This window comes from Photinus pyralis, unplaced genomic scaffold, assembly GCF_008802855.1.
Source record: "Photinus pyralis isolate 1611_PpyrPB1 unplaced genomic scaffold, Ppyr1.3 Ppyr1.4_LG7, whole genome shotgun sequence".
NCBI classification, from domain to species: Eukaryota; Metazoa; Arthropoda; class Insecta; order Coleoptera; family Lampyridae; genus Photinus; species Photinus pyralis.
This window is the reverse complement of record NW_022170738.1, coordinates 5,581,807-5,600,205: the sequence shown is the minus strand read 5'-3', so window position 1 is coordinate 5,600,205 and position 18,399 is coordinate 5,581,807. Positions and strand designations below refer to the sequence as shown.

The 18,399-nt window shown below is 36.3% G+C and overlaps 2 protein-coding genes across 2 annotated transcripts; both read right to left on the bottom strand.

Annotated features, from left to right (window-relative positions):
* Positions 1-3,454: 3,454 nt before the first annotated feature.
* On the bottom strand, positions 3,455-5,630 carry LOC116176313. Its single transcript, XM_031494808.1, has 2 exons — positions 4,620-5,630; positions 3,455-4,574 (listed from the first exon to the last, which is right to left on the bottom strand). Exons 1-2 carry the CDS (start codon positions 5,409-5,411, stop codon positions 4,134-4,136), a joined length of 1,233 nt encoding a protein of 410 aa, XP_031350668.1. The 5' UTR covers positions 5,412-5,630; the 3' UTR covers positions 3,455-4,133.
* Positions 5,631-11,926: 6,296 nt separating this feature from the next.
* Positions 11,927-13,844, bottom strand: LOC116176314. Its single transcript, XM_031494809.1, has 2 exons — positions 12,748-13,844; positions 11,927-12,701 (listed from the first exon to the last, which is right to left on the bottom strand). The coding sequence occupies exons 1-2, from the start codon at positions 13,537-13,539 to the stop codon at positions 12,264-12,266; spliced, it is 1,230 nt and encodes a 409-aa protein (XP_031350669.1). The 5' UTR covers positions 13,540-13,844; the 3' UTR covers positions 11,927-12,263.
* Between the last annotated feature and the right edge of the window lie 4,555 nt (positions 13,845-18,399).

Below are 18,399 nucleotides of genomic sequence, written 5' to 3'. Positions count from 1 at the left end.
TCTCCATACACCTACCGTAATTTTCGTCATTACGGCAACCGAGATAAAAAAAACTTGTCCATAGGACTTGGGCCATAGGGAAATTTACATTGTACCAATTGTTTCAGTCATAGCTTCCTCGCGAATCATCTGCCACAGTACTGTAGAAATTGTTTCTAAATCAACAAATTTATTCAAATCAGATATAAATGTATAAGATTACAAACGGTTTTCAACCGGTAAAACTGGTAACCAAACAATACCCGACACTCGTCACTGAATAGCTCGCATTACCACTCAGCCACTGTGCCCATGGCACATTATTTGAAAGCCAATTTAATCGTGATTACTAATTTGCTTTGCTTTTTAAATTCTATTGATTCGCGTTTCGGAGAACTGACAGGTTCACTTAAGTTTAACAAACAAGAAAGAAGAAACCTAAGAAGTACGAAATCGTACTATCGTTTATTTATGTGCCGTACATCAATATCTCCTGACAGACCTGTATTGGCTAGCGAGATTTGGAAGGTAGCCAGTACCTTACACTATGCCAGTACTAGTGTAATCCTAATGGTATCAGAAAACTGATTTTACATTTAATCAATCCTTAAGCAGTACTAAATGGTACTGCTGTTTGTTTATATCCTGGTTATCAATTTTTCGAGTACTGGCTAGCGGAATTTGGACAGTAGCCAGTACAAGGCAACTCTTAAAGGTACCAAGAAACTGATTGTGTATGTATTTAGTACCCAAGAAGTACTAAATAGTGCCGTTGTATATTAATGTGCGGTTTATCGATTTCCAGTGTACTGGCTAGCTTCCAAATCCCGCCAGCCAGTATATAAAAATATCAGCGTCCTTCATAGGTAGTAAATTTTTGCTGTCGTTTTTTTCAAACGGTACTACAGAGTACTGATGTACTGGCGCGTACTGGCTATCGTGTACTGGCTACCTTCACGCGCGCACTTATTTCTATTTATTTTTATAGCGACTGGCATTTTGATAATCGTTGTTTTTTAATACATGATTACACTTGGTAATTAAGCTTAAAAATGGTAGAATACGGCCCTGGTAAAAAGTCCATGTTGGTACTACACTAAGCCCCGCCCACATGTCCCATTATAATAGGATTGTTTAGATACCAAATAGTAGGTATCTCCTTTTATCCTATCTCGATACTCGCTACCTTTTCCAAAAGCAAATCCAATTGTAATGTGTGGCCCATTTTAAAGCCTCACCTTTCGGCGGCATTGCGTAATCGCTTCTCTCTTTTCTTAGGTACGTGGCGTGGTATTGGTATGATGCATAAAATTGTTCTTGTAAACTTTTATTTACCGAAACCGGTGGCGAAGTGGTTGCGTTGCCGTTGTCGACTGCTACCCGGGAGGTTGTGGGTTCGAATGCCCCTGCCGACTGCCCTCTTTGTCAGAGGGTTTTCCTTAGACGTACGTAGCTTCGCATAATCTACGAGGCGAACGCTGGGGACTACTCTTTCCTCTTTCCATTCCCATTCTTAACTGTACCCATCCTTACATTCCCGTTCTCTGGCTGAAGAGGGTCAGGAAACCCTGAGCAGCCTGCCTCCGGTATCCCTTTGGGTGTCGGAGGAATGAAACACGTTGACTTTTCCTTTTCGTCTTTTTCTTTCGCTGTAATTTTTAGTAACGTTAGACTAACTTCCGTACTTTACCTCCCACGATGGCTTAGGAGGGACTAAGAACATGAAAAGTTTAGACACATGATATGAAAAAATGTTAGTTACTTCCATTACTTCCCCATAGGTGGAAGCACAACTCCAACCTGCAATGGCATTTTCATGCTTTTTGGTATTCCTTTCACGCCATTTTTGACGAGATTTGCTTCTTGACTTTCATCTGGAACGCATCTTTACCATTTTGCTTGTATTTGCTTTTTTAAAAGCAATTTCTTGTCAATTTCTTCAGGAACAACTAAACAGTGTTGTGCGGTGGTGTTCTACTAATTGTTTATTTTTAAATATTTCTAAATGTAAAATAGTTACATACGCTAAGAAACATCAACCTATTGTATATAATTATGTAGTTCATTCCCTGCGGTTAACAAGGGTCGATTTGGTTAAAGACCTAGGCGTTTACTTTGATTCCAAATTTACATTTTCGCATCACATTGCTACAGTAACGCGTTCAGCAATGTCTACTCTAGGTTTTATACTGAGGAATTGTAAATCCTTCAATAATATGGTTGCACTTAAAGCACTATTCTTTTCACTTGTTCGAAGTAAGCTGGAGTATTGCTCACTTATCTGGTTCGCGTCATCAAAAAAAAATATTGATTTGATCGAGCATGTTCAGAGGAGATTCTTAAAATTCTTATATTACAAAACTGAAGGTCATTATCCTCCTAGAGGGTTTTGTCATGAAACTAAACTAAACCTATTTCATGTTAGTAGTTTAGAGGATAGAAGAATAAAAAGTAGTATAACTTTCCTATTTAATATTGTGCACGATAAACTAGATACCCCCGATTTGCTGTCTAAAATTAATTTTCTTGTACCATCTTATCACTATCGTTTGAGTTTACCATTTCACCTTTCTCCGCCACGTACTAATGTTTTATATATGTCTCCAATTTTAAGTTCGTGTAAAACATACAATAACCTTTGTAAAACCGTGGACATATTTAATTCAACACTAACTTGTATATTCACTGAGATTAATCTTTAATTGCTATTTTTTATATAGTTGTTTGGTTTGGTTTTTATTTTTTTTAAATTATTTTAGTTCTATAATTTTTTTTATACCAATTGTTCTACTGTTTGTAATATCTACTTGTATCGCCTCTATATTATCTGTTAAATGTCCTGTAATTGGAATTTGTTTTCTGTTGGGCATTAAACTATTACTATTAAAAAGCAATCATGACTCATTATGTTACTAACATTTACGTAATTTACTTAACACGCAGGTATAACAATTTTAGTATATCACCAGTGTTCTTGTTCTAGGTTCATCATTCCTTTCTTTCACTTTACCCATGTTTATTTTATCCGCCTTCAATTTCACTCCTGTTTACCGATTTTCACTTCCTTTCCCATTTTCTCCTGGAAAAAGTGGTTTACACCTCCTCGTGGACTTGTCTGGACGGCATATAAATGCTGATAACTCAACTTTTAAGGATCGATTTACCCTCGGATTTACCTATGTATATTTCAATACGTTGTAATTATTCTGTTAATAAAATACTTACTGATACTACTTTGCATTAATTAGGTAATTGACTTTGGGTTTTGGTTAAAGTTTCTCTATTAATAAAATGAAGTACATGTGAGTATTTTAGGTTATCGTTATGTTTACGTTTCTCTATTAAGAAAATAAAGCACAAAGAAATTGGGACCCTTCTAAACGCTATAGTATATTGTAATTTCTTCATACACGAACAATTAATAAAGCATAATTATTGATTTTATTTATATATTTATAATGTATACGTAGCGCCATTTATTGTAAATTAAGGAATACTACAAACAGTTTTTTGGTAATTGTAAAAATACGGCAAATTTGCGTAAAAAAACCTTTCGAAAAATAAGCCATTTCCAAACATTTCTGAAATTTTTCAAAATTCGCATTCATCCCTTATCTAGACTGTTACCGAATTCAATACATTTTTTCTTCACAGAATATCTCATTAAGGATTAGGACTTCATAATCAAAATTTATAAAAATGCTAACCCAGCTAACTTCAATATTAGCGTGCTTCTGAAATAAACCTCTTTACCTCCTTTGTAAGGAGTTATAAACGTCATGAAAGTCACAAGAAAATATCTCAAACACATTTATCATTATTAAACAAATGAAATTAAACAAATTGCAGTGGTCCTAAAAAGACAAAAGCCTATTTCCTAGCATAACTCAAAAATGTACCTACTTACTGGCCAGATAATTAAATTTATCTTATAAACTAATATGATAAGCAATTTATTCTACATAAGCAATTTTTAAATAAACCGAATAATGGGCAAAAATAAAATACCTTATGTTACCGGATGTACTCATCACGCCCTTAAGTATAAACAAAACAATGCGTCCTCTCCAAGGTTTCTAGAGTAGACGGTAGTGCCAGGTTGGGAGGACACAGTCCGCTCATTTGCTTGATTTTTCCTATCGTACATCGCAGACCTAGACAAAATTGTATCCCAATTTGTGAAATTGAAAAATGGCTGCCCTCATTCGACAGTCATATTGCGTTCTATCATCTAAGTTGTATGTGAGTGCAAATCCATCTGAATAAGACTCATCGGTAACCAAGCTTGGCAGTTTTTGGTCACCGGCCGCGTAAACGTGCAGTAGTAAGACAGTCATGAATAGACCGACTATTCCGTACGTTTTAAGCTCCGATTTTAATACTTCAAACGGCAATACTTCGTTGGGATCACTTCCTAGCTCCCTCAGAAATGAACTTAGTGAGTTATAGTACTCAACAACCAATCCATCAAACTGTTCTAGTGCGGAAGTATCCGCAGATGATAGGATGAATGTAACTAGATCTACTGCTGGGGAGTCCATGCGAGAATGTTGCCAATCCAGTATGATAGCGTCCACTGGAATCTTAGTAGAGTGCTAAAATTTTCATGTTTATTTAGTGTGGCATGTATAAAAGATTACCTGATACTTGAAAAGGGCATTAGAAATACCACAATCAACGTGACAAATAACAGGATATCGAGATTTTGACATCAAACCCTTTAATATCGAATTCCAATTCTCATAAAAATTTAAAAATTTGTCATAAAGTACCCCATCATGATCACGATTTAGTGCTTGCAATGCGTATGTAAAACGATGTGTAATGTACTCATCGAAGCTACCATAATTTAAATCTTCGTAGAAATGCTTACACATATTTTTTTGAAACTCTTGAAATACCTGAGCCTTTTGATCACGAATTGCGTAAGATAACGCGTGTATTTTCGCATATTGTTTGACCATGATCAATACGTGATCGTAGTTCAAAGGAAGGTAGCGATGGTGATGGACATACCATCTCAATTTTACGTCTTCAAGCACTAACATTTCCTCTCGATGCTTTATCAGTGATGTGTAGAATTTTGGACTTGGTTGAAATACCTCCCCAACATCTTTTTCTTTTTGAATCTGTAGAAATTCTGGAAATATTGTTGAGTATAGGTATATTTCGAGATTATAAACGTTGACGAATGGCACAGCTGAATGTGCCAAAGCACTCCGAGGTGAGCATTTGATAATGAAATGGTTTATCGGCACATCTGAGTTTTTCACGCCTAATAAATCCACGTTCAATATAACACCTCCGAAATTTTCACCATCTTCTATCGCTGGTGAACACTTCAATTCGTAATTTTGAATACCGACACTATTTAGAAATTCTTCGAATGCTACAACTTGTGCGTCTGTTAACCATTGCTGTTTTGTTGACATGATTGCAATTGCATGATATGAAGTAATGAGAACATAAGCGTGTAGTTACAAACACACCGCGATAACGATAACGCGTTGAACATTATTAATAACTTAAAAAAATAAATGTAAATATAAATGTGGATTATTATGGGATATTGGGGAGGGCGGCTCCATCTTCATAGGCATATGTACGCTTCCATTTGTGGCAGGATATTGGCATGGAGACTGGTGTACGGTGATATCTGATGGCAAGAGCATCTCTGAATTCATGGGGTGAAAGGTCAAAATTGTCTTTTTTCGTTGGTATTACTGAAAGCCAGGTGGATGTTTTTGTATGCATTTTTGTTGCTATTGATCTTTCAATTGTTCGTTTCTGTTTTTGTGGCAGTTTTGTTAGAATCATCTCCAGTATTTCATTTTCATATATTTCTTTTTGTTGATTTCCTTCTCTTTTTGTAACATGTAGAGACTTGTGATGTTCAGCAAAATTTATATCCTGAGAGTTGTTTAAGGATGTGGATAATATTGATGAGCCTTGTCTTGAGGTTTGGTATGCCCACCTTTGTGAACGGGAAAGGAAAAGAGCTGTGCTTCTAGTTTTGATGTTTCACCTCCCAGTAGTGTTGGCAAAAATTGATCATGCAGTGCATTAGTAAGGGGTTCAAAAAATTCTTCTGCATTGCTTATAACACGCATTTAAATTGGGCTGCTTTAGTTAGAGTACTGTAGGCGGCTTGAGGTGAGTCTTTGCATATTGAAGTTAACTTCTCGATTATATCCGTCCATTTTGTTACATTATTTTTAATGAAATCTTCCTTTCCTCTTCCTATGTATCCACCTAGGAAACGGGAATCGGTTACAACGGATATATTAGTGCTGTTGAATATCTTTTCTGCAATTGGTTTGTCAGCTTCAGAAAATATCAGAAATGATTTTTTGCCTTGTGGGAAATAGCCGTATGTTGGTCCTGTATTGTTAATACCCACCAGTTACGTAAGTCATGAAAACTTCTCTGTGCGGAGGAATCATCAGCATACCAACATTGTGTCACTTTATTTTTTATTTTAAGTTTATTTATTAGTGGTAGGGTCGCTAGTGCATAGAGTGGCATGGCGAGAGGATCTCCTTGGGTTACTCCTTCTCTGCTGTATAATCTTATGTTAGAATCACGAAAAACAAGTTCCGCATGGCCATTATAGGTATTACATAGAAAGCGAGCGCAATGAGGCCAGTATATTCTTGCTTGCCATAGTGCAAGTTGTCTATTCACAGCATTGAATGCATTATTTGCGTCAACAAGTAGCATCCCCCAATTTGAGCCTGGAAGGCATTTACTTTGAAAAATATCATTCATGGCATGAATGGCACTTTCAATGCCGCAGTTTAATCCGCTGCAAAGTTGTGACTGACCGCATGCTTCAGTTATTTCAAAACCAGTGACTTCGATCATGCATTTTGATAATATTCTTCGTAGACATTCGCCAATGCCTATTGGTCTAACGTCAGGGCATTTGTCTAAGGCTATAAGACGGCTAGACATTAGAGCTTGTAGCTTCGAAGAAATGCTTACACATATTTTTTTGAAATTCTTGAAATACCTGAGGCTTTTGATCACGAATGGCGTAAGATAACGCGTGTATTTTCGCGTATTGTTTGACCATGATCAATACGTGATCGTAGTTCAAAGGAAGGTAGCGATGGTGATGGACATACCATCTCAATTTTACGTCTTCAAGCACTAACATTTCCTCTCGATGCTTTATCAGTGATGTGTAGAATTTTGGACTTGGTTGAAATACCTCCCCAACATCTTTTTCTTTTTGAATCTGTAGAAATTCTGGAAATATTGTTGAGTATAGGTATATTTCGAGATTATAAACGTTGACGAATGGCACAGCTGAATGTGCCAAAGCACTCCGAGGTGAGCATTTGATAATGAAATGGTTCATCGGCACAATCTGCGTTTTTCACGCCTAATAAATCCACATTCAATATAACACCACCGAAATTTTCACCGTCTTCTATCGCTGGTGAACACTTCAATTCGTAATTTTGAACACCGATACTATTTAGAAATTCTTCGAATGCTGCAACTGGTGCGTCTGTTAACCATTGCTGTTTTGTTGACATGATTTCAACTGGATATGAAGTATGAGAACATAAGCGTGTAGTTACAATCACACCGCCATGCACAACTATAACGTGATGAACATTAATTTCCAAGGTTTATGTTATAGAGCCTTTGTATTGATGATTTTTGTAAATAAATCTTATTACAGAAAATTATATAATGACATTGATTATATAGTTTGTAGTATATAATCAATGATAATGGTTAAACTTTAGATCCACGTTTCCATTCACCAATAAATCAATACTAAAACCAAAACGACCTCTGAGGATGGAATTGTACAACAATAGTCCAGTCAAATTACGGTTTGGGCTGGATGTTGTCACTTCACTCAACGAAACTAAGCGTATCCTATGTAAAACAATCCGCTGAATCCGAAAATCATAGTCCCCCTGGCCGGAAACGGCCGGAACATAATTATTGTTATTAACAAAAAACGAAGAAAAAAATGAGTGTCGTGTTTTTTCGCATTTGACTTCGAATATCACGTTAACTATTGCTCTGAGGGAAAGAATGAATAGAAATGAACTTGTTTAGAATAGAATTTTCCATAAGAAACAATTGGTCCGGAACGCTCATTTTCAACTGTTATTGTTTTTTTATAGCAAAATGTAAAAAATTAATAAAAATCATTCATTTTGGTGAAATAGAAGCATAAAAAAGTCCACGCTTTAAAAAATCGATCTGTGCGACCCATGGTGCGACCCGATTTGCAAAATCATTTTTGGTTGATTCGAAAACTGGCTTCAAAGTCAAAATCTGATTTCTAGTGAACTATTAATCGGATTTGGACGTATTTTTTTTTATGTACGTTTTTCCGATAGCTTTCCAAGCGCCTATTATAGTTATATTTTTTGTTACATTGCGAGAGTTATTCCATTTGTTAACTAAGAAAATTCTTCGAATTCCGAAGGAAAATTCTACAGTTCGTCGGGACAATTATTGGAAAAGATTAATTTAAAGATTAAACTATGTATAAAAAAATTGGGAACGCTCTTGTAGTCCCCCAGTTTGAAAGACAAAGCATCCCTTTTTTACTTTTTTATTTAATTAATCAATTACTATAAAACCTACGGTGATGGGGTTTGTCACATTGTTTTGTTATCAAAAGAAGTTACTAAATACGGATTTTCAAAAAGATCGGATGAATTTTACTTGATAATAAGAAATTGTTAATTTTAGAGATTAATTTTTCACATTTTTCCGTAAAAAACAATAACAATAGAAAATGAGCGTTCCGGACCAACTGTATCTCATAGAAAATTTTATTCTAAACAAGTTCATTTCTATTCATTCTTTCCCTCAGAGCAATAGTTAACGAGATATTCGAAGTCAAATGCGAAAAAACACGACATTTTCTCATTTTTTATTCGATTTTTATTGATAACAATATGTTCCGGGCGTTTCCGGCCAGGGGGACTTCCGATCCAGCGGATTTTTTTACATAGGATACGCTTGGTTTCGTTGAGTGAAATTACAACATCCAGTTTATACTACTTTTAAAGCTAATTTGACTGGACTACAACGTTTTTGATAAAAATGAACCTGTACGTGATGTAGATTCCGATTGCTCGTGATAACAATTTTGTGTCTGAGATTCGTTTGAAATAACGTTCCACACTGCCAAACAACTGTTACTGTTACTGGAAGTTGGAGTGGAATGAACCAACTAAATACTAATCACATTCGGAACCAAAAGATATCAGAATGTTCGTCCATTTCATGTAAAACGGACACGCCGACAAGGACTACACTAATTAGAGCATCAGAGATTGACACAGATTAGTAAATGGTACTGAGGCAGTCGATTTATTTTGGAGTTGTAATTTTTACGATGATAGTCATTGCATTCTAAGAACTGTAACAGTTTTATTTTCTCATATACATATACATTATTATTAGTTAAGTATCACTGTAATTTTTGTTTGAGGATCAATGGTAAGTTATATAAATCCAAGGTCTAAACAATACAAATATAGTTTATTTAGAACACAATATCTGACAACTCTCAAGTCACGTTGTTATTTCTTTCCCACGGTGACCTCTAAATTGGACCCCTACCATCTCCCCCTTTCAGTAGCCGAAGGAAAATCCGGTTTCTTCTTGGTTCTTTTCCTGATCACCATTTAAGAATATAGGATCCTTCAGTTGGGCCTTTTTTAATCCATTTGGTAATATGGTCTTGGACAGGAACAGTATCACCTGGGCTAAGAGGAGGTTAAGGGACGAGCAGATCGGTTGTAAGCACGTTTAGCCCTTTCAATGCCCTGATGAGCCGCATGGAGCTGTTTTAGCACCCTCTTTCTGCTTTTCTGAGGGATGACAATTTGATGTCCTTTTAGAACGAGTTTACCTACCTAATAAAGACAGCTCAGATTTTAATTTTTTCATGAAGTTGGCCAATGGTTCCATTACATGTATCCTGAGAAATTATTTTTAGCAGAAATGAGTAAATTTTAGTATCCCTCATCAACATCAGCTTCGTGTTCTGAAAGGGTCTGGATTGTTTTCAAATAGTTCAGCTGCTACAATTTTTACGTTATGCAAAAATTCGTCAATGGGTGTGAAGTACGACCGTGAAGATATATCCGGCCAATTTGGATTTGTATGATTGAAGCTGAGGTTTATCGACCATGTCCAATGTATGAGTGTTAAAGATTGGGACAAGTGGTCGGTGGTCCACAACCCAGTAAACTGTTGTAAACCCACCCCACAGGTAGAGATGGCACTCCTTTACTGCCCACACAATTGCTAGGGACTCAAGTTCAACCATTGCGTATCGTGATTTTGCCCTACTTATAAAACGTGACCCGCCTCGTATCAGTTTCCAAACACCTTGTTTCTGAAGAAGAGCAAATCCTAATCCACCCCGACGGGACGTATCCGTTTGAAGGACGGTTTCAGCGTTTGGATCGAAGGAGGCGAGAATAGGGGGTGATGTTTGAATGCTTAGGTGTGGTCGGCCGTCTATCGAAATAAATGTTTTGTTGATAGATGGCTTCGGAGAGGTTCAGAGCTGTATTTGAAATGTTTGAAGTAAACTGGCCAAGATGGTTGACTAGTCCCATGAACTGTTGTAATTCCTTCAGATTGGTTGGTGTAAGGAATTCTCTAATAGTTTTTATTTTGGATTTATCTGCTTCGTACCCTCCCGGTTTGATCTTATATCCCGCAGAATCAACTTATGAGACCCCGAATGAACATTTCTCGGGTTTCAGTGTAATATTATGTTCAGCGCATCGTTCAAGGACATTGCATACAATGGAGATATTTTCTTTTAAAGTTTTAGATGGTATTAAGAGATCATTCACTATCTTCAAGATGTTTAGGAATCTTTGAAGGTCTAAGTCGCCCCTTAAACTACATGTGTCGCCTGTGGACCTGAAACCCATTAGTGATCTTATAAAATTATATCGTCCCCAAGGTGTAATGAATATCGTGAGAGGTCTCGACACTGATGGGTTCAGCTCCATTTGCCAATATCCCGATTTTGCATCAAGCTTTGAAAAGAATTCAGCTGTATTGGGTATTTCTGCCACCGCGTGCGAAGGTATTTTCATTACACTATGGTATTTTCACAGGGTGCAATATTGGTATTACTTGATCGTTCGATTTGGACAAATTCACGCATATTCGCACTCCTCCACTTAATTTAGATACAACAACCATGGGATACCTTGTTTCATTAATAAACCACTCTAATAAGATACAATAAATAAAAGATATGCTATTGTGCATGTGGGTGGAGTTATTGGTGACGTCACGCGGAGATTTTCACTGACATATAATTATTATATTTTGACGCTTTTTGTGGAATTTGTGTATTAGTCTTCAACAAAATGCAGTGTTCTGTGGTTGGATGTATCGCATCTATTTTTTCCTTTTTGCAATGCACTTAGTTACAGCTTATAGCACATTCAAAGGTGATTTTTAACGATTTCTTCACATATTTCGGCATATTTTGCGTTTACATTTATAATCTCGACTTACTTTTTCTCCTGTCTCACAACTTACCAGTTTTTAGTAGTACAGAATATCTCTATGGATCTATTGGAACGTTTATGCCCTTATTTGGAAATGCTCTACACACATGAAAATAAACCTGAACTTAGAAGTGATTTTTTTTTCAGAATGATTGAGTGATTGGAACCTCAAAATGTGATAATGGTACCATCGATAAGCTGAAAAAAGCTTAAAGTGGCAAGATATCAATTTTTGCCACCGTCAATTATAGTTTTTTATCCGTATTAGCCCTCCGTACACTTTTGAATGGAATACAGAGGGCAAACAGTTGGATAAGCACGACGATGTAAAGCACTAATTTGTACGTCTTTAATGACTTGGGAAGTAAAGAATACTTTCACTTCTGTCGCATTCGTAATGTATGCAAAAAGTAGCGGTTGTAAATATATATTGATACTTGTGTAGCATTATAAACATGTATGTTATGTTAAGAGACCAATTATCAACAAATTAACTTTTTATTAATAATAAAATTATAGTATAGTAGTAGTAAATTGTACTATTCGTCTTAAAAATAATAACTCCCTGAATTCGATTTTGCTCGTTGATACTTGGGTTCGAGAACAATTCTGCAATAATCAATTGCGTAAAATCATAAAATTGTTGCAATAAGAGCAATATAATGAAGGAAACGAGCCAAATCTTGATTACAAGTTTCTGAACAGTATTAACAAGTTTTTTTGAACGCTGTAATCGCTCAAATGAGGTCCAAAAAACTACATAAAATTATAACCCATTCTGTGAAATTTAGAAACAGCCGCCCTCATTCGGCTATCGTAATGTGTTCTATCATCCAAGTTGTATGTGAATACGAATCCACTTGAATAGGACTCATCGGTAACCAAGTTCGGCAGTTTTTGGTTACCGGCCGCGTAAACGTGCAGTAATAACACCGTCATGAGGAGACCAACTATTCCGTACGTTTTTAGCTCTGATTGTAATACTTCAAACGGCAATACTTCATTTGGATCACTTCCAAGCTCCCGCAGAAATGAACTTAGTGACTTATAGTACTCAACAACCAATTCATCGAACTTTTCCAGTGTGGAAGCGTCTGCAGATGATAGGATGAATGCAACTAGATCTACGGCTGGTGAATCCACGCGTGAGTGTTGCCAGTCCAATAAGATAACTTCGGTTGGAATCTTTGTGTGCTAAAATTGTTCGTGATGATTTAATGTAACGAATATAATTGTTTACCTGGTACTTAAAAAGTGCATTAGAAATACCACAGTCAATGTGACAAACAACTGGGTGTTGAGATTTTGACATCAAACTCTTTAGTACGGAATTCCAATTCTCTGCTAAATAGACAAATTTGTCATAATATGGCCCATCCTGATCACGATTTAGTGCTTTAAGTGCGTGGGTTAAGCGATGCTGAACGTACGTTTGGATGGCACCAAAAGTGAGGTCTTCGAAGAAATGGTTACGCATGTTTTTTTGAAATTCCTGGAATAGTTGAGGTTTTTGATCACGAACGGCGTAAGATAACGCGTGTATTTTCGCGTATTGCTTTAACATTATCAATACGTGATCGTAATTCAAGGGCAGGTAACGATTGTGATGCTCATACCCTTTCAGTTTTAAATCTTCAAGTACCAACATTTCTTCCCGATGCTTGGTCAATGATGTATAGAATTTTGGACATGGTTTACACACCTGTGCAACTTTTTTTTCTCTCTGAATCTGCAGAAATTCTGAAAATACTGTTGAATATAGGTATATTTCGATATTATAAACGTTGACGAATGGCACCGCTGCATGGATTATATCACTGTGAGGTGAGCATTTGATAATGAAATGGTTTACTGGCAGATCTGCGTTTTTCACTTCCAACACATCAACTTTCAATATCACACCACCGAAATTTTCACCGTCTTCTACCGCTGGTGAAAACTTTAATTCGTAATTTAGAATACCGATACTATTTAGAAATTTGTCGAGTGCCTCCATTTGTGCATCTGTTAAATATTCCTGCTTCGTTTCCATGACTAAAATGGCGAAAGAAATACGAGAACAGAAACGTGTAGGTATAATCGTAACGCAACACTACTTCAGCGATTGAAAAATATATTTAACAAGGCCGCAATTTGCATCAAGGTGGACTCGTATGATGTCCCTCCGCCTGGAATTCCTTTCTTTTAATTGCCCCCCATAAGTTTTAACGTTGGAATTAGTTCGAAAATTATACAATAAGAGTTTAGTACTTAGGTAGGTACTTCCACGCGCACATTTCATTAGCGCTTGCAACTTTTCTTATCAGCATCTCTTCGAAATCACAATTCTTGTTTTTGTTCTATAGAGAGTTCTAGGAGGTACCTAGTATATACTATTTTGAGATCGTAATTGTTAAAAACAGCATTTCTTCTCGCCACGGGTTCGTAGGTAGTCAATATTCTATTAGGCATCATGGGTTGTGTTTTAATGCCTCGTAACAGCCTTCGCATTCCTGCTCTGTTCAGGATCAATGACACTAATAATACCTGTTCGATTCGAAGTCTACGTAACTGAGCACTGCCAATTTTTAGCGCATTACCACAAAAATAAACAAGTTAAAAAGTAGGTAATCGTAAACGATTTACAAAAAGCGCATTTCCACTTGTATTCATTTCCCATTTGTAAGATGCAACTTCTGTTAAAATCGTAAAAATCCGGCCACAAATATGAAAGATAGCGTTGCACATGACATTGTGTAATCCATTTTTGACGTGCTACTTTAATTTCTGTTTATAAGAAGAATTTCATTTCAATGCTTTTCTAAATAATAAAATTGCAGCATGCGCAAATCTAAATTTTGAAAGTAATGTTAGATTTTCCTTTGTTCCAAGCGCGTAGTCATCAAATTTCATTTAAATGCTTCCATAGATACAAAGGTTGGCACTGCGCATGCGCAAAATAAAATTTTGAAACGAACGAGCGGACGGATGGACGGACGGACGAACGGACAAAGTGGCCACAATAGCGCATTTTTTTTGTGGAAATGCGCTAAAAAAATGCGCTATTGTGGCCACTTTGTCCGTCCGTCCGCTCGTTCGTTGAGACGCTACTAGTTCTTTATCTTAAGAGCTATTGTTCTACTTTTTTCGCTGTTTGGTTCGTTATGGTGCTTGCACCAAGGAAGGGATTTTTCTGCGTTTATTGCTAAAAAAGTTGTTGTAAAAAAACCAACAAACCGTTTTTTACATGTTCCATAAATTGAATTGAAATTAAATTCTTCTTATAAACTGAAATTGAAGTAACACGTCAAAAAGGGACTGCACATTTGCAACGATATCTTTCATATTTGTGGCCGGATTTTTACGATTTTAACAGAAGTTGCATCTTACAAATGGGAAATGAATGCAAGTGGAAATGCGCTTTTTGTAAATCGTTTACGATTGCTTTTTAACTTGTTTTAATTATTCTGATAGATTGCTACAACTGCTTTTAACATAGTAGTAGGTACCTGTCGTTTACGCCATATCACAAATGGTGCTTAGGTATGTATTATTTAAATGTCACGATAAAGCAATGCAGGTTCCAAAATTTCGTTACAACAATAATGTTACGAATAGTTTATGTTTATGCGCAATCGCATTTTTGTTTATTCTATGTACCTATGGGGAATTCATTCGTTGTAATGATGTTGAATAAAGCACACAGAAAAATTACATGGTCCTTCACAGTCGGATTGATATTCAGTCAGTAGATCAAAAGGTACAAGAAGTTCGCAATTTTACGTTCAATCGATCCATTTTCTGAGATCTACATTGGTGTAAAAGGCAAGGTCAACACGTTAACAATCCTACATCAAATTCAAAGTAAGAGCACATTTCCTTACTTAATTTTCCTTTTTATCAGTATCATATTATCCAAACACGATGCCTGATCAGTTGCAGACATTGATGCGTCAAAGGGATAACGTGAAATCTAAACTCACCGGGTTTATCAATTTTGTTAATGCATACGATTCTGATACGGCCAGTATCGCAATGGCCAAACAATTAAAAAGTCGTTTACAAAAAATGCAAAATGCTGTTAATGAATATGACAAAATTCATTCCAAAATTATTCTTGATTGCACTGATGATACTTTCAGTACTCATTTGTCAGCACGGGAGCCGTTTGAAAATGATTATTGTGACGTAATTGCTTTAGCTGAAGGCAAACTTGGTGTCACAGACGTAAATCAGGGTCAAGAAGCTTCTGTAAATCATGATAATCTGCATGCAGTTGAACAGGTTCATGAAAATTTATTAGGTATTAAATTGCCAACTATTCAATTACCCAAATTCAGTGATAATTACGATAATTGGCTGGAATTTAAAGACACCTTCGAGTCGCTAATTCATACAAATGACGCGATTACAAACATTCAAAAATTTCATTATTTGAGAGCCACGTTGTTTGGTACTGCTTCACAGGTTATCAGTTCATTGGAATTTTCATCAGGTAATTATCAGCTTGCATGGGAATTACTGTGTAACCGTTTCAATAATACTCGATTACTGGTACATAATCACGTCAAAGCGCTTTTTGATATTCTTCCGCTTACAAAAGATTCATCTGCCGAAATTAGGCAATTAGTTGACAAGTTGGGGAATCATTTGCGCCCTTTAGAAATTTTAAAACAACCCATTAAGGAATGGGACACTTTGATAATTCACATTTTAGTGGAAAAGTTAGATAAAGAAACCATTCGTGATTGGGAGGAGTATCATAAAGCTAACGAGCTTCCTACTCTCAACGAATTAACGCAATTTCTTATCAAAAAGGCAGATGTTTTGGAGACAATTGAAATGAAGTCCTTACAAACTAATCAGGTGTATTCAAAACCTAAACATGTTCGCAATTCAAACAATTTATTATCAACCGAACCACGTTGTGCCATGTGCAAAGGCAATCATCCGATATTTAAATGTAAACAATTTTTAAACTTAAATGTACAGGATCGTATTCAGGAAATTACCTCTTTAAAGTTATGTAATAATTGCCTTCATAAAGGACATGATGCGCAAAAGTGCAAGTTCGGCAAATGTAAATTGTGCAACAAAAATCATAATACCCTCCTTCACAATTCTGAAGTTGTGGATACCCAAAAGGTAATTGATGCCCACCCAAGCTCATCTTATTCGGTACAAAATCGGAAACATAATCAGATCCTATTGTTAACCGTATTAATTCATGTCTTAGATAAAGGTAACCGGGTGCATGAGATAGCGGATCACAATCAAATTTTATATTGCGTGATTCCTGTGAAAAATTGGGGTTGCAAAGTAACAAACTAGTAATGACCATTTCGGGAATCGGTACAGTAGCTACAAAGGTCAATCAGAATTGCGAAATCGGTATTTTTGCTAGGGATTGTTCTTATCAAAAAACGTGTAATTTTTTGATAATCGAATCCATTTGCGAACAGTTACCGTTGCAAGAAATTAATATTTCAGGCTTAGATATTCCTGAACAATTAGAATTAGCAGATCCCGAGTTTTACTATCCTAATAAAATAGATGCACTTCTAGGCGCAGAAGTGTTTTGGGATGTTATCAATCATCAAAGATTTATAATTTCAAAAAATATTACACTACAAGGTTCACGATTAGGATGGTTGGTGACCGGGAAAATACCTCTTAAACCGGTTTCATCGATTTGTAATGTGTCACTGAAATCATTGCAAAAAGACTTACGAAAATTTTGGGAAATAGAAGATTGCCAAGACGTTTGTGAAACATCTTCATCCACCCTTTCGGTTTCTGAATGCGAAACCCACTTCCAGAAGCATGTTGTACGAAACGAACAAGGTAGATTCATTGTTAATGTTCCTTTTAATGAAAAAATTCACAAACTAGGGTCATCAGAGATCACATCTACAAAACGGTTGCTTTCATTAGAACGTAAATTTCGTACGCAGATTCAGTTTAAGGAAATGTATTCAGAATTCATGCGGGAGTATTTAGCTCGTGGTCACATGTCGGAAGTGCACCCTATAAAGGGTGAAATCAATAATTTACTACCGCATCATGGAGTATTGCGAGAAAATGCTGCTACCACCAAATTAAGGGTTGTTTTTGACGCTTCAGCGCCCACCTCGAGCGGGGTTTCTTTAAATAACGCACAATTAGTTGGGCCTACTGTTCAAGATGACTTATTTTCGATTATCCTGCGCTTTCGCCAATACAAATATGTTGTATCAGCTGATATACAGCAAATGTATCGACAGGTGCTACTGAATCCTGATGATCGCAAATGTCACAGGATTTTATGGCGCGAAGATGAATGTGAACCTATCAAAACCTATGAATTAAACACAGTCACTTACGGGACAGCTTCAGCCCCATATCTAGCAACCCGTTGCTTGTACCAGCTTGGAATTGATCATGAATTTTCCAACCCACTAGCGGCTCAAGTCATTAAACGCGACTTTTATGTTGATGATTTGATCACGGGACATGATAATATTGAAACCTTAATCCAAATTTGTGTTGAAATCAAACAAATACTACAATCTGCCGGGTTTTTATTACATAAATGGTACGCTAACAGTTTTGATGTTTTGAGCGTCTTTAATCAAGATGCGCAACATAACATTTTTTCTATTGGATCCCATGATATTCGCAAGACGCTAGGGATTATTTTCAATACAGAAAGGGATGAAATAGGTTTTCAGGTAGGGGAATTCACCTCAAAGAAACAATTACAATTGCATTCACGGCCATATCAAAAAGACAAATTTTGTCTGATATTTCAAAAGTTTTTGATCCTTTAGGTCTTTTAAGTCCAGTAATTATCACGGGAAAAATCCTATTACAAAAATTGTGGTCTGAAAAATTATCCTGGGATTCACCTATCGAGAACGGTATTTATGATGAG